Source organism: Diuraphis noxia, unplaced genomic scaffold, assembly GCF_037042655.1.
Source record: "Diuraphis noxia isolate RWA-SAM2 unplaced genomic scaffold, SU_Dnox_SAM2 contig0005, whole genome shotgun sequence".
NCBI classification, from domain to species: domain Eukaryota; kingdom Metazoa; phylum Arthropoda; class Insecta; order Hemiptera; family Aphididae; genus Diuraphis; species Diuraphis noxia.
The window spans coordinates 16,476,190-16,491,831 of record NW_028301715.1 but is presented as its reverse complement, the minus strand read 5'-3'; the positions used below and the strand labels follow the sequence as shown (position 1 = coordinate 16,491,831).

The following is a 15,642-nucleotide window of genomic DNA, read 5'->3' as shown; positions in this document are numbered from 1 at the left end:
TTGGTGCAGAGGGGATGAGGAGAGGGCAAAAGTCCACGAGAAGTAAGACATTACACGGGTAGGTTTCCGTCTCCGTTGCAGCGCGCATGCAAGTACTTATAATCAACGGGGTGAATCGAAAAGAGGGCGAAAAACAAGTTCAAGAAGAGAGGAGGACGCGAGGATGGAATAAAAAAAAAAAATAAAAAAAAAACCATAGCCTCTTTTTATAATTACAACACAACCCCTTCTTTTCCTTTGACTTGTGCTCCGCATTCTCGTCGTGTCGTCGTCGTCGTCGTCGTAGTCGTCGCCGTCATTAATCCGCAATTCATATACATCACCGTGCTGTTTCTTAAGGCCGTGGTGTAATAATTATCCGGCATTAATATTACACTATATTATATTATAATTCTGGAGCAGCGCGTGGCTGTTGTCGGAGAGAAAAAAAATATTATAATTTCAAAAAAATCATCAACTTTACAATATTATATCGTCGTGTATAATGATAATGTTTATACATACATTATATTATTGCGGTGCTCGACCGCGAGCTCTCTCGAACAACGGTACCATCGTGTCGATGAGATTTCGATAAATCATCTTTCATTAATTTTCAAATGTTATCAGAACACACTACGTATAGCGTTTCACCACTGTTATTCTTATTTCTCGATTTTATTATGTCATTCGCCTGAAATTTAACTATCTAATTGCGTTTTCGTGTTCTATGCAGGTAATATTGCAGTAATTTACAAGGTTAGGGTAGGCACTTATTACATTGTTATTGTAAACAGTATTTCACGTAACAACAAACTGCTAATAACGAAGCAATAATGATCTTGAAATTGTCATTTTTGTGATAAAAACTTCAGTTGCTCGGCCGACATAATTGTTATTTTATTACTATGCCAAAGTTAACTTACCGCAGTTGCACATGTCGACGACGTCAATTATTGTTGTAAAGGAGTTAGTGCGTCTGTTCGCGCCACTAAATTCGTATAAAATATACGACAATAATAATAATAATTGGTAACAAACGTTGCACGCGTTTACGTCATGGTCATTCTCGCCCGCGGTGGCTATAAATTTCGTTTAAATATAGTATTTTATAACGACGATAAATAATGAAAAAATGAATAAACAAATAAAACTTTTGAATAAGCCGTTGTGTCTATCACACTCGCACAGAATAATATTATGAATAATACGCGATGGTACACGGGTCGACTTAAAGGAAGCGTGGAATATATCAATTTACTCATTCCCACATCAGTTAAAAACAATATGCTATTGATCTTACACGCATTAGACGGTTTTTTTTTTTTTAGGACCGCTCAGCGCGCGTTAATTGAGTGGTCACGACAACAAGTAGCGGTGGTCTATACATATATAATATTGTACAGTATAGTCACGTGGTATAATACATAATATTATATTATTATAATAATGAGGGTTTAGAAGTTATAGGAGTTAAAAATAAAAAAGGCGAAATATGCACGAAAAAATTATAAAATATATTGCATGAAAAAATGTGAATTGTATACAAAAAAAAAAATTCTACTAATATATTTGCAAATAAATATTATAGTAAAAGTTCATCCTTCAAAAACATATGGATAATGTCGTTATTATACTAATTAATACGTAAAAAAAAAAAAATAATTTAATTGAAAACTAAAATATGGGTGCATAACCGGTTGACATTTAACATTATATATTGAGCTGAAAAAAAAATAAAAATAAATATATTTTCGTTGTTCGCGAAGTTAAAAACGAAATAAATATAATATGTATTTTATAATGCATACCTGTTGAATTGTTGCATTGAACCACATTATTATAAAATATTATTTAAAACGATGATATAAAACTAATAATGATATTATACGCATATGAAAATCAAGAAATATGCGCTTATTTCTTTATCAATTTGGCTGTCAAGGTTTTTTTTTGAAAACGTCACTTTCCTGCCATGCCATTCCATATGTGGAATCTCGGGCAATCTTTTTTTATTGTGCCCACTACTCACATGTTTTAAAAATCCAAAATCCTAATAAAAAATCTTTGATTTTGTGTCTTTAGTTTTGAAGTCGACAAATACAAAAAAGTACTGTACATCATTTTATATGGAAGTTTTTTTCGAAAAAATTAGTGGCAGAAGTTAAAGTTCAGCGAAATCTCGAAACGAATCTCGTGGCAGCAGTTGTCGAGTTGTTAGAAATTTAGAATCGATGAAATTTGTGAAATACGAATTTTTTAATTTTTAAACTCAAAATTGTATACCAGCTCGGATTTCTAACTTGGTCTGCACAGCGATAAATCGCGAAAGCGTACAGAAAAATATTCAACTCCAATGACTTCCGAACTCTAGGATTATAATAAACGATGTCGTAATGCAGTGGTATTAAATATGTCGATAATATTATATGCGCTCACCAAAACAAAAAAAATGAAAACTTTTTAATGTTTTCTCACGCGGTCAGATTGCAATTTGGTGCATGCAAACCGCTGCTGCACTTCTATACCTATATAATATTATACATTAATAATACCGTATAGTAGAACAATGATATATCTATACGAGAACAGAAGTGGCGATGATGGCGGTAATATTTATAAAGTGTTTTAATTTTTTCACGTCTATACTATACAACATGACATGTGTTGTGGTGTGTGTACCACAACGGTTGTTCGCCGTTGCCATGGACACATCACATAATATTAATAATAATGAGCTGCACTGCGCTGCGTGAGAATTCGGTTTTCGTTGTTTTTGTATATAGCACTATGCGTTCCGTTGTTCTGTTATTGTTATCCAGAATCCAATCTAATAAGAGTCCCGCCAATAAGGCACCCCGCCCCCGACAGATAGTAACGAATTCTAATTTATTTGCGTGAATATATTTTTACTACGGCGGCGGCGGCGTATAAAACACACACACATATATAGGATATTATTACGCGTCGCGTCCGTCTCCGCGCAGCACTGTCAATTATCTACTTCCTTCCTGGTCGGAACGTGTATAATATTATGTATACACGCAGCCATATGTTACCTGTGTGGACCAAACTCTCCCTTATCGACAGACCGTATCGGTCCATGTCCGCGTGCGCGCGCGTGTGTGTGTGTGTGTGTGTGTGTGTTTGGTCATTGACTACGACCGGAACTTTCCGGACAAAAGAGTATTGCGCGCGTAGAGTAATTTCAGTCGTGTGTTTTTATTTTTCACCCGAACAATAAACATTGAAAAAATTAATAAATAAATGAAATGAAAAAAAAAAGGTAAGGCTCTCCGTCGTAACAACGCAAAGTTTGTGAATTATCCCTTGAAGCATGAATATATACACTCGTATGTATCTATATAATATAGGTACCTATAATAGGTATATAACATTATAATACACGACGCAAAGGGCAATCCCACGACCGGCCATTGTGTATGTATTATTTATATTTTTATAAATATGTTATGCGTGTAGGTACATTATATATATAGACATGGTTATCATCAAAGCGCTCTCCTCATCTGTATATACTTATTATTTATATATATATATATATATATAATATATATATAACTATATAAGCAATGCGTATATACATCAGCTATCGAATATAGAAGGTATTATATTATATATTATTATGTTATTGTTGTTGTTCTTGGTTAGGTTTTTTGTTTTATTATTGTTATAATATACGGTCGTGTATACATATATATATATATTATATTCCGCGCTGATCTCGCCGGCAATACGATGACGACGACGACGGCGGCGGCGGCGATTGCAGCAGTCGGGTCGAAGTGCGGGCGAGAGGAGAGCAACAGTTGCATTTTAATTGATGCACCATGATTCAGCAACAGCAGCAAACCGCGGCCAACAGCATCGCGTGATATCGTTTTGACGTGCGCCAGCGAATAATCTAAATAAGTGCTCGTTCGCAAGATGTGCAAATAGGCTCAAATCGTATATATATATATATCTAATAGACAATGTATATCGATAAAACGTGTTATATTGTCGATCTGTGATGTGATGTGCGAATGATGACTATTATATTATTATATATTGTAACGGAAGACAATATAATGTATAGAAGTCGATTGATCGCCAATAAGCGATGATAAAAACAAAATCCAAAATTTCGAATGTTTACAAAAGGTGTACCTATATCGCGGGTATATAACGGGTTTAATGAGTTGGCAGAAAAAATTAATCGATCTTATAATATATATCATCGCCAGAGACCTTTTCGCGTCGTATCGCATGACTACGTCTCTCGCTGCAATATACTCTGCGCGCAAATCGCCGTTATGTTTTGTACAATAATAATAATAATAGCTATACGTCGAGAGAAATAAACAAACGGTCGGCGGCGCGAAACACCCGTTTTATTATATTAGTCAATAATAATAAAACGGTCTCGCGGGTACCATTAAAAAAAAAAAAAAACAATTATCGCCGAAATGTCGTCTGGCGGAGAGCACGCGAGTCGTCGACGTCTTTTGGTGCACTACGTTTAACCGCATAATCATTTATCATCTTCGAGTTATTAAATCGTCGATCGGCCGTGCAGGCAGGCTATATATACAATAACATATAAATATAGTGTCCTATTATATACATTTGGATCTGCAGCACAGAGACTCTCAAAATGTGGCACGCGTACGGCGTACCCGTGGGGGGTGCTCAAAATTTTTTTAAGGGATGCGATAGTTTGGGCCGACAGACCTGAACGAAATGAAAATCTATATAATAAGTAAGGTCTTTAGATTTGTTTATATCTGTTAGTGTTAGTAAAAAGGGGTAGGTCGTACAGTGTTCATAAAAGTTTGAGAATCCCTGATTTAGTGGATATTCTACGAGTGCGTGTAAATATTGTGTATAGGTTTTCGAAAACGTTGACGCATTGTAATAATATTATTATCATTATTCATTATATATATTATACCATGGGCGTGTGTATTATGTATTATATCATGCAAATATTACGTAAATAAAAAATTCGCAAACTTACGTCGAATGAATAAAAACCGGACGAGAATGGCGGGATATTTTTTTTTTTAATTTCGCGTTAATTGGTTAGGTATAATATGTTTTTTTTATTTGTTTTATTAAATTTATTTTCATTACTCTCTGATCCGTGCACATCACGCAAAATCAATAGGATATTACGTATATTATATTTATTATTTTTATATTATATCATTATACGCGCCCGCGCGCTCACACACGCACACACGCGTATTATATATTTATTATATTTTTGCGGGTGGTAGTGATGATGATGGTGTCGTGTTCAATTAGAACCGAGAACGAGTGCTCTTGCAGCGAGAGAGGTTAAGTCGGCCCTGTCGCGTGGGTGTGTGTGTGTGTATGTGTATACGTTTTTCGAACCCTTTCCCCTTCTCCCGGCAGCACACCCGCCCCTCTGCGCGTACACACGTACACCCGACATATGTATATATATATATATATCTACGTCACACGCGCATGTGTGTGTGTACGTGTTGGCACAGTTGTTCATTAAAAACTGCGAAAGAGCCGCAGAAAAAATAAAAGAAAGTGGACAAAAGTCTTTAAGAGCGAATTTGTATTACGGCCCTTTTATTGCACTCGGTGCACACCGATGTGTATACGTAATATATATATATGTATTATTGTACACCCCGCTTAGCTGCACTAGCTGCACCGAACTGCACCGTCCCGCGCGCTACAAAATATTTATACACGCCAACACGAGTGTGTGCTGCAGTTGTACGACGAGAGTGGGCTTGTGCGGGCAAATAATTAATAATCATTTTTTAATTAACCCTTTTCCCGATCGGCAGCAGTAGAAAGTCGCGATTCCCCCACACCAGCGCGTCTCTATATATAAATAAGCATACAGTTTACATATATGCGCATGCGTATATTACGTAGGTATACTAGGTATACGTTCCTGCAGGAATTCATAATTTATTTATTTAATGTATATACACAATTCAAACTTAAATATACTTTAAACTAATTTATAGAATATCGTCCTTATATGTATATACTGTGGTGTGTGTCTTGCAGGTTAATTATTTAGATTTCTTTATATAGTATATATATCTACGACAGTACGACAGAAAATTAGTTATTGTGTGTTGGAGAAAACAACTTTGATAGCCTTCTTTTTGAGTATGGACCGGAGAGCATAATACACGGACCGTGACACAGATATTTTGCGGTTCATGTTATTTGTTCTCCGTATTGCACCTACATTGTGACTTGTGTTTTTTTCTGAACCTAAAATTCAGTATCGGAGGCGAATACGTTTCATATCGATCAAATATACATCCAAACACCCATCATGTGCGATAGTGATATGGTATACATTGTATATACACTCGGTGATCGGTATATACCTATATATACCGTTAAAAAAAAAGAGTATCATCAACGCGATGTTTCGGCAACAGTTTTCCAAAACATATTTGCTCGAATTCGGTGTCGTGAGTCTCGTGACAATATTTTATAGTGGAAATTGTATAAAAAAAAAAACAAAATTCATCGCATTAATTTTTTCAGTTATCTGCGTGCTGCAGGTATAACGAAGAAGTATACACATTCGGCGTGCGTTTGCCCTCGCGGACCTGGTTAGGACCTTAAGAAATCGCGTCGTGTGTACTGCAAGAAAACGGTGCGCGCGTAAGTCGTAACGGAAATAATACACGAGTCTTGTGTAAATATAATGTACATATATATATATATATATCGTAACTCATAGATTTATTTTAAAATACATCATGTGCGTAACATAATAACATAATAAGTGCATACCGCTCGCGCCGGACGACGAGGAAGTGGCGAAGAAGGAAAAAAAAACGATCGTTTCGCAATGTACCTAAAACACTCGTCGTATAAAAGTATTACATATATATATATATATATATGCGTCGTGTATATACGTTATGTATACCATGCGTATACCTTCGTCAAAAGAGCGCCCGCAGAAAAACCGGAGAGAAACGACCGTTAGAAGGGTGCGCGCCCCTATGTGTGTGTGTGCGTGTGTGTGTGTGTGTGTGTGTGTGTGTGTGTGTGTGTGTGTGTGTGTGTGTGTGTGTGTGTGTGTGTGTGTGTGTGTGTGTGTACGCGCGCGTCTTGAAGATATTTCTGCTATTATTCGTTGCCGGGCGATCGGAGGGGTGGTGGCGAACGGTCGTTGTCGAAAAGACATATTTCGCCATTGTGCTCGCCCGGAACAACCCTCGGTGACTTCCTCGCCAAGACGCGCGACGTTGAAAGAAAAAAAGAAAAAACCGTTATTATTATATTATTCAGATAGGTATATAGGTACGTATTATATGGGTTCGCGCGGTCTTAGGTGCGTATATACGACACTGCTTTTTTTCCCACGAGTCCGCAAAGGCACCACCTGGTCGGGGTCGATGAGGTGTGGAGGGGGGTGGAGAGGCTGCCTTCCCTCTTTCTTATTTGCGGGTATTTTTTTTATTTATTTTTTGTTGGCTTTTGCTTCTTGGCGTTCGTCTTTTGCCCGCCGACCGGTTTCCTTTCTCCCGTATAATAATAATAATATTCTCCGACATCCGTACATATAGTGGTAGCACATGCAGTATATATATGACTGCGCGAGTTATATTATTATTATTATTTATATCATACACGTTTGCTGTAACCGCGACGTATATTCCGCGGCATTTGCGCAATATATACTATATGGTCTATATGTATATATATAATATATGTACATACGGTTTTATCCGTTAGATTTCCTATATACACACACATTTTGATTTTAATGGTATTTTTTTTTTTTGTTTTTTACGTGAGCAAGTTATACCTATTGCCAAATCTAGAATTTTAAACATTGTAATTATATTGTTCATCATCGAAGTGATGATGTCAGTATATAGTCGAGTCTTCGAGGTGATGTATATAATCCGATCTCACTTATATATATATTATACTAACGGCTAATCTGGACCTCTACCTGCAGTGCGCAATATCATAAACTTTTTTTTTGTTATTAAATAAATATACCTATACTTTAAAATTGTTTATAGTATTCAAACGAATCCCGATGGTGGCTTGTTTTTTAGATTATGGTAAACAATTTTTTTGTGAAATTTGTAGTTTTCGACTTTGATATTATACTTTTATCGTTTTTGTATTGTCGTATAACGAAAAAAAGATTTTCAGATATAAATTCGCACGTTAATACAATTATTTTACAACTAAATATAATTCTATCAGAAGATGGTATAATTATACAATCACAAAAAGGTTTTTATTTTCCCATAGTGTGTTTTTATCTCGTATTTCGTTTTAGCTTATATAACTCGTACAACTATGTGCATATATATATATATATATATATATCGATAATTTCGTAAAGCGCCGTGTACGCGATTTTACTGTAGATTCAATTATTCATATAAAACATTATTTATGAGAATAAAACACACACAGCACTTATAATAACACACCAATCGCTGAAACTTACGTGACACGACTATACGCAGCAGTTGTGCCTACAATCCGATTCGGTTCACTTATAGCTACCTACCATAAATCAGAGCAATAGGTATTATTATAAAACCGTTCAACATAATCATAATATAGATGATATAAACCAATAAACGGAATCGTCATCGAGTTCAACGACGATATGGGTCGATGTCGGGTCCATATATATAGTATAGCTAGTCACTCTCAACGTTTATAGGTGTTACCTATTACATTAATATTAAAGTTTATTGCGTAATAACCGTATATGTATATATAATGTCATAATATTTTATAATATACGTAGGCAACTGTCAATTATAAGTATCTCATTGCAGGTTTGTTCCGAAAAAACGGTTCGTAGGTACCTATACTCAGTGGCGGACTGAAGGGGTCAAGTGGTTTGACGCAGCTGCGTCAACTTTTTATAGGGGGTGGTACCGCCCCGTGCCAGCGACGTCGAATTACATGCTAACTTTTTATAAATAAATAATGTATACAACTATATACTAGACCTATACTATCTATATTCCATGTATTAGACTTTTACAGCGTATTTTACTAATTTAGTATTGACGGTAACCGGTATAATTCATAGGTATTGTAAATTGCGTCATTTAAAATTTAAGTTCAGTCTGCTACTGCCTATACTTATTCCTTCTGAAAATAACGATAACGATCAAAAACCAAAAAAAAACACGTCTACTGTGGTGTTTGGCTGTTTAGAAAAAAAAATTGAATACACAAATAATTAAGTAGCGTAATACATTCTGCGTGGTTGTACGTATATATCGTCAGGAGTGCAAGTCAGACGTCAACACGGCATGTTATTGTTGACGTAATAATATACAAGTAAATAAAAGATTAGTCAAAGGTTGTATAGTGTTTCTACGAAATATTCGATCGTCGTTCAGCGTGCATTAAAACACGATGAATACATTCATCTAAGTATCGATGTCGAATATTGTGGGGTACTACACTGCTGCAGTGATGGTTTTTTTTCACGATTTTATGAGAGGGAATAAGCGAAGCGATTTTAACACTGTAGCACGAAAAATGATTTTTATTCTTTTGCCGGAGCGACTGTCCAATATGACCAAATTATATATATACTTCTATTATTGTATTCATGTTTTATTCTTCCATTAGGTATTTTTAAAAACTTTTTTAATATTTACTATTAATAATAGTTTGTAAAAATGATTATTTTTTAACATTTATATATTATTAATATAGCTATATATAACCAAGACCCAGGGGGGAGTAGCGAACGCTCGAAACCCGCCACTGCTGTGATTAGTACAATTATAATATATAATATTACGAACATGTATGCTAAGTATACATATACTCTTAGTGTGACAATAACAAAAAAAAAGTTAACCGTTTCGGGTTTGATGCGAGACAATAAACAGATGTGTCTCGTCAAGTTTAGGCGACAGTTTAATCAAAATCCGTTATTGACAATTCATTATTTTGATTCCGATTTCGACATATCTTCCTTAAGCGGCCAAATCACATATACCTATTCGCGATACATATATACGTATTATCTTTTCAATCGATTTAAATATTCGCGAATGATCGAACGGAGAAACATACAGTTATATATAAACGTCAGCGGTCGATCCAGGATTTAATTTTTTTTTTTTTTGGGGGGGGGGCATAGTCCAAAACGCAAATCTTAAATTTTTTCAGAAATTAATACAAATATACATCATACAAATAGACACAATTTTTAAACATGTATTTTTCCTTTATTTATTATACTTAGGCCGATGGGGAGGGGGTAAGGCCACTCGGACCACCCTTAGATCCTCCACTGATAAAAGTGTGTAGCGTTTAAATATTGATGGGCATATATATATATATATATATGTGTATCATTATTGAGTAAGTCTTATCATCACCTATTTATGCGCAGAAAACGTACCGACGTGGTGTATTGCTAATTATTGTATTTTATTGGTATTAAAACCCCGCGAGTTATATTAACGCACGCAAATCCGCTTTAGTAAAAACATTAAATTATAACGTTAAAAAAGATTCGACACGAATTATTATTGTATATAGAGAAATAATTTATGTCAACGAGACAATAATAATTATACCTACACGTACAGCCCAATTACTGAATATTAAAATATTAAATATTTGTAAAATAAGTAAATATATATAGTTAAATAGCTCTGCAGCTGGCGCAAAGTTACTGTACAAATTGAAGTCGTCAAGAAAAGCGTGCACCGTGTAAACGCAGTGGCTTGATTTATGAACTAATCAGGAAATATTTTTTCAAATAAATTGCCCTTTTGTGTGTGTGTGTGACACACGACCGTGCGTCAGGTAAATGGTTAGTTATATATAGTAAACAATTATTATATTAACCTAATATATACATTACAATATTAAAACACACACTATATATATGATTTGGTTGTACACGCACTGATTATTGGTATATTATCGCAACTATAATAGTATATTATATTTGTTTTTAATGTTTGGGGGAAAAATAAAAATCACTGTCGTAAAACGATGCGATCGTTATTATTCCTGTAGTATTATCCTGTTAGAGCACAAGGGATTTATTAATAATTTTTGCTATTTTCGGGATTCTTCGTGCCTATATATATGCGCACTCCGCGGTTGAAAGCATCGATGATGATGATGATGATGATGGTTTTCAAAAGAAAGAGGTAAAATATATCGTTTAAGACTATAATTATGATTTTCGGCGATTTTCTAGAAATTATTATTATATCATATGAATAGGGTTCATCACATGTGCCGATGCCATATAATATAATATATCGATCGATCGATTGAAAAAAAAAAAACTTGTTGCCGTTATATCGTTTGTTGTTCGTCCTGCACGCGTCGACATATTATATAGACTCACTCATTCAACGGAGGCGTATATGACCTATTATAATATATATAGGTACCTGCAATTATTGTTATTATTTTACGTTTTAACGTATTGTACGAGAACAGCATCTGAGCATCGTCGTAGTTCCGAGTGTTTCGTCGAGATACCACGGCGCCTATGCTTATATATGTATAATGTATATATACACCTAATATGTAGTTCCGGTCGCGGGGCTTATATTATTATATTGATTATTATTGGGTGGCTCGATATTATATTATTATCGCCGCCGTTTGATTTGATTAAGTACGTCGTCGTCGTGGGCACATTAATATAATAGTCGTATATACATACACATAATAGCCATATATGTAGGTACACGAAGATCGGAAGGAGCAGATGCATTAGGTTTTTGACATAAGGCACGAGCCGCAGGGTATTGTAAACGCATATATACCTACACGTATACTACTGTAGCGTGTGTGTTGTACTGCTGCAAATGCATCATAATATGTTATACCTACTACGAGTTTAAGTTAAGTAAATGTTCGTGTGTGTGTGTGTGTGTACATATAGTAGCGATTGTATGGTATAGGCGAGTGGTGGCGGCAATAATATAACGGCGGGTTAGTCGTCGCGGGTAGTCGATGGCGAACGAACGGGGTGGGGGGAAAGGGAAAAAAACAGTTGTTGTATATTATTATTATTATTATTATTATTATTATGTGTGTGTGTGTGTATTAATCGTTAACGTTGTGCGTGTGTGTGTGCAGGTGATCCGGTTGATGCGCGAAGGAAGGGGACCGCCAATCGGAGCCGGCTATGTCATCTGAGGAGGACGGCGGCAACCACGGAACGACGGCGGTGGCGGGGGGCGCGGAGTGTTTCGTCGGCGGTGTCGGCGGCGGCGGTATCGGTGGTGGGGGTGATCCGTTGGACGGTTCGACCGACAAACTGTTGAAGAACAAGGCGAAGCGGAGCAGACAGCGCGTGGATGCCGGCGAGCCACGTAACAGCTACTCGTCAATACCGAATTTCAGTTCGCGACCGATCGTGTCCTCGGCACCACTGCTCAACCAGGCCGCCAGCTTCTACGGAGCGTTTTTCGGCCAAGGCCACCAGCAGTACTTCTTCAACCAGGGCTTCGCGCCCGGTAAAATGCTAAACGAGTTCATCGGCCGTCAAGTCAAAGAAGAAATGGTGACCATGGACTCGTCCGATTGCTTGACACAGCCACTGCCCGGTCTGCCCGGTTCGCCGGCCACCGGTCCCAACAGCGAGTTGGCCCATCACATGCTCCGCGACATACTGCAGGGCAGGAAAAAGGAGCTGCTCGCGCTCGAACAGGAGTTCCGCAACTCCGACGACCCGTCGTCGCCGGACAACAGCATCATGAACAACAACAACAACATCAACAGTAATAAAAACGACATCAGCGGCGCGGACGACTGTTCCGCCGCTGCCACAGCCGCCAAGAATTTGCAGGCCGCCGCGGACATCGTGGACAACTGCAGCGGCGGCAAGCCGGTCGACCCGGCCGAGGTAAGCTCAGTTAACAATTTTATTAACAACAACAACAATAACGCGGTGACCAATGATCACGACGCGGACGACATAAACGACTGTACCGACTCCGAGAGGTCACTGGGCTCGCCCGTGTCCGAAACCAAAGAGATCGCGGCTGAGGAGCACAGCAAAGACTTCGAGGTGAAAGTCGAACAAAACGAGTTGAAAAAAGCTAGGGTCGAAAATATCGTGTCCACCATGAGGTCCAGTCCTTCGTTGCCCGTGCAGGTCAACGGTTGCAAGAAACGCAAACTGTACCATCCGCAGCAGCACGACAACAGCGAGCGGTACAACGCGATGGACGTGGACGACGACGACAACGAAGACGACGACGAAGAACTCAGTCCCAACGAGCTCAGACAGAAAATGGTCGAGAAAAACGTATTGAAAGACCAACTGCGCACCATGCAGGAACAGTTGGCGGAAATGCAACACAAGTACGTGCAACTGTGCACCAGAATGGACAACGACGACGAGCCCGAGGACGGCAGCGACGCCGAACAGGAACAGGCGGAAATCTCGGCGGCGAGCCACAGCCCGCCGATGGCCCCGAAATGCACTACGCCGCTGCCGATGATGCCCTCGTCCGCTCAGCAGATCAATCCGAACTTCTCGAAAATGGTCAAATTCCTGCCTCAGACGCACATGCCCATACACCCGTCGTTCAACGGGGCGCTGACACTGCTCCAGCAGCAAGTGCTCCAGGAACAGCACAACACTCACAACCACCACGCAATCAACAACGCGGCGGCCATGTACCTTCAGGGCGTCGGCCACAAACTGTTCATGGAACAGGAAGCCAGGCTGGCCAAAGAAGCCGCGATCGCAGCCGAACAGCAACTACACCAGCAACAACAGCAGCAACAACAACAGTTGCAACAGCAGCAACAACAACAACAGCAACAGCAACAACAACAACAACAACAGCAACTACAGCAGCAGCAGCAACAACAGCAGCAGCAGCAACAGCAGCATCAGCAGCATCAGCAACACCACCACCAACACCACCAAATGAACGTGCCACCACCCATGCACCCGCAGAAGGCGGCCTCGGCCGAGACGCCCGAGAAAATCGCCGCGGTGCCCGGGTCCGGCCGTCAGCCACCCACGACCACGCCGCCGTTCCCAGACCTCGACCTGTTGGCGGACGCGCTCAAGTCCGAGATATCCACCACACTGACCGGACTCATCGACACGATCATGGCCAAATTCACGCAGCAGCAACAGCAGCGCAAGTCGTCGTGCAAGACGGCTGCGGATGCGGCCGACATGCAGCTGATGACGGCGTGCAAGGACGTCGACCGCAAGTCGCCCCGGACCAAAGTCATCGACCGCGGCAGTAGCCACGGCGCCGACCGCAACTCCGGTCTGGTCAACGGCCTGTCGAAGATGATGAACGGCGTTGGCGGCGGTGGCTACGGCGCCGCCAACCAGGTGCCGGTGACGGCCGGCGGTAACGGCGGCGGCGGTAACGGTCTACTGCAGATGGCCAGCAACGGACCGACCGAGATGAGAAACGGTCTGGTCAACACGGCATGCGGGGCGGCTGCCAACCTGTACAACGGCGCGGACGCGGTCGCGGCCGCCGCAGCGCTCGGCCACGTCCGGGGCGCTCAGATGTTCGCGCCAAAACTGCACGGATCGGCGGGCCTGAGCAACGCCGCCGCAGCAGCCGCCCTATACTCGTCCATGAGCGGGCTGCCATCTCACCTGAACCCGTTCTGCATGGAACGCGAACCGGCGCCCGAACAGAACGAGGCGCTCAGCTTGGTGGTGATACCCAAAAAGAAACGGCATAAGGTGACCGACACCCGGATCACCCCGCGCGCCATCAACCGCATACTCACTCAAGACTCGGCGAATAACAACAGCAGCAGCAGCAACAACAACAACAACAACGGTGGCGGTAACCCCGTGCAATCGTTGGACGGCAGGGCGCAACAACCGGTCGGCGGCGCGCAGGCCATGCAGCAGTCGGCGGCAGTCATGCAGCCCGCGGCCGGCGACTCACCCCCGCCGCCGCCGCCGCCGTCGTCGTCGTCGGCCCAACAGCGGCCGTTCCACCAGCAGCAGCAGCCACAGCAATCGCCGTCGATTGCGCCGGCCGCACCACAGCCGCCGCCACCGCCCTCGATGCCCTTGCTGCCGGTTTCGCTGCCCACCTCGGTGGCCATACCCAATCCCAGCCTGCACGAGTCACAGGTGTTCAGCCCTTACAGCCCGTTCTACACCAGCCAGCACCAGGGCGTGCCGCACCACATCCCGTCGTCCAGCCCGCCAGGCATGTCGGACTCACCGCCGCCGCCGCCGCCGCAGCACCACCACGGGTCGCTGCTCCACCCCGCCTTATTGGCCGCAGCGCAGCACCACAACTCGTCGCCGGACTTGATGAGCATGAAAGCCCGGATGGACATGTCCATGGGCAACGGCGGCAACGACAGCGTCGACCGCATTTCCGAATGCAATTCCGGAGACGGACCGTACGACGGCATGTCGCCTATAATATCCTTTTTATACAACAAAAAAAAAAAAAAAACTCTAACGGTAATATGTTTTTGTAACGATGCACATAATATTATTATATATTATATTTATATAGGTTATTTCGTTCACAGTCTATATTATTATTATTAGGTAGGTATTTACCGTGTGGTTCGTCGTTTATATTTTATTTACCTATAAACGTGTGGTTAATGCAATATTAAATATGATATAATATATTCCGTAAG

At 40.6% G+C, this 15,642-nt stretch overlaps 1 protein-coding gene across 2 annotated transcripts in view; it reads left to right on the top strand.

The window, feature by feature from the left end:
* Positions 1-15,642, top strand: part of LOC107162974 (homeobox protein prospero-like) — a 53,274-nt gene that overhangs the window by 31,806 nt on the left and 5,826 nt on the right. For both annotated transcript variants that reach the window (XM_089228274.1, XM_089228275.1), the window contains exon 2: positions 12,121-15,415. In XM_089228274.1, coding sequence (XP_089084400.1) covers positions 12,170-15,415 — 3,246 coding nt within the window. In that variant the 5' untranslated portion in view covers positions 12,121-12,169. The remainder of the gene's footprint in view (positions 1-12,120; positions 15,416-15,642) is intronic.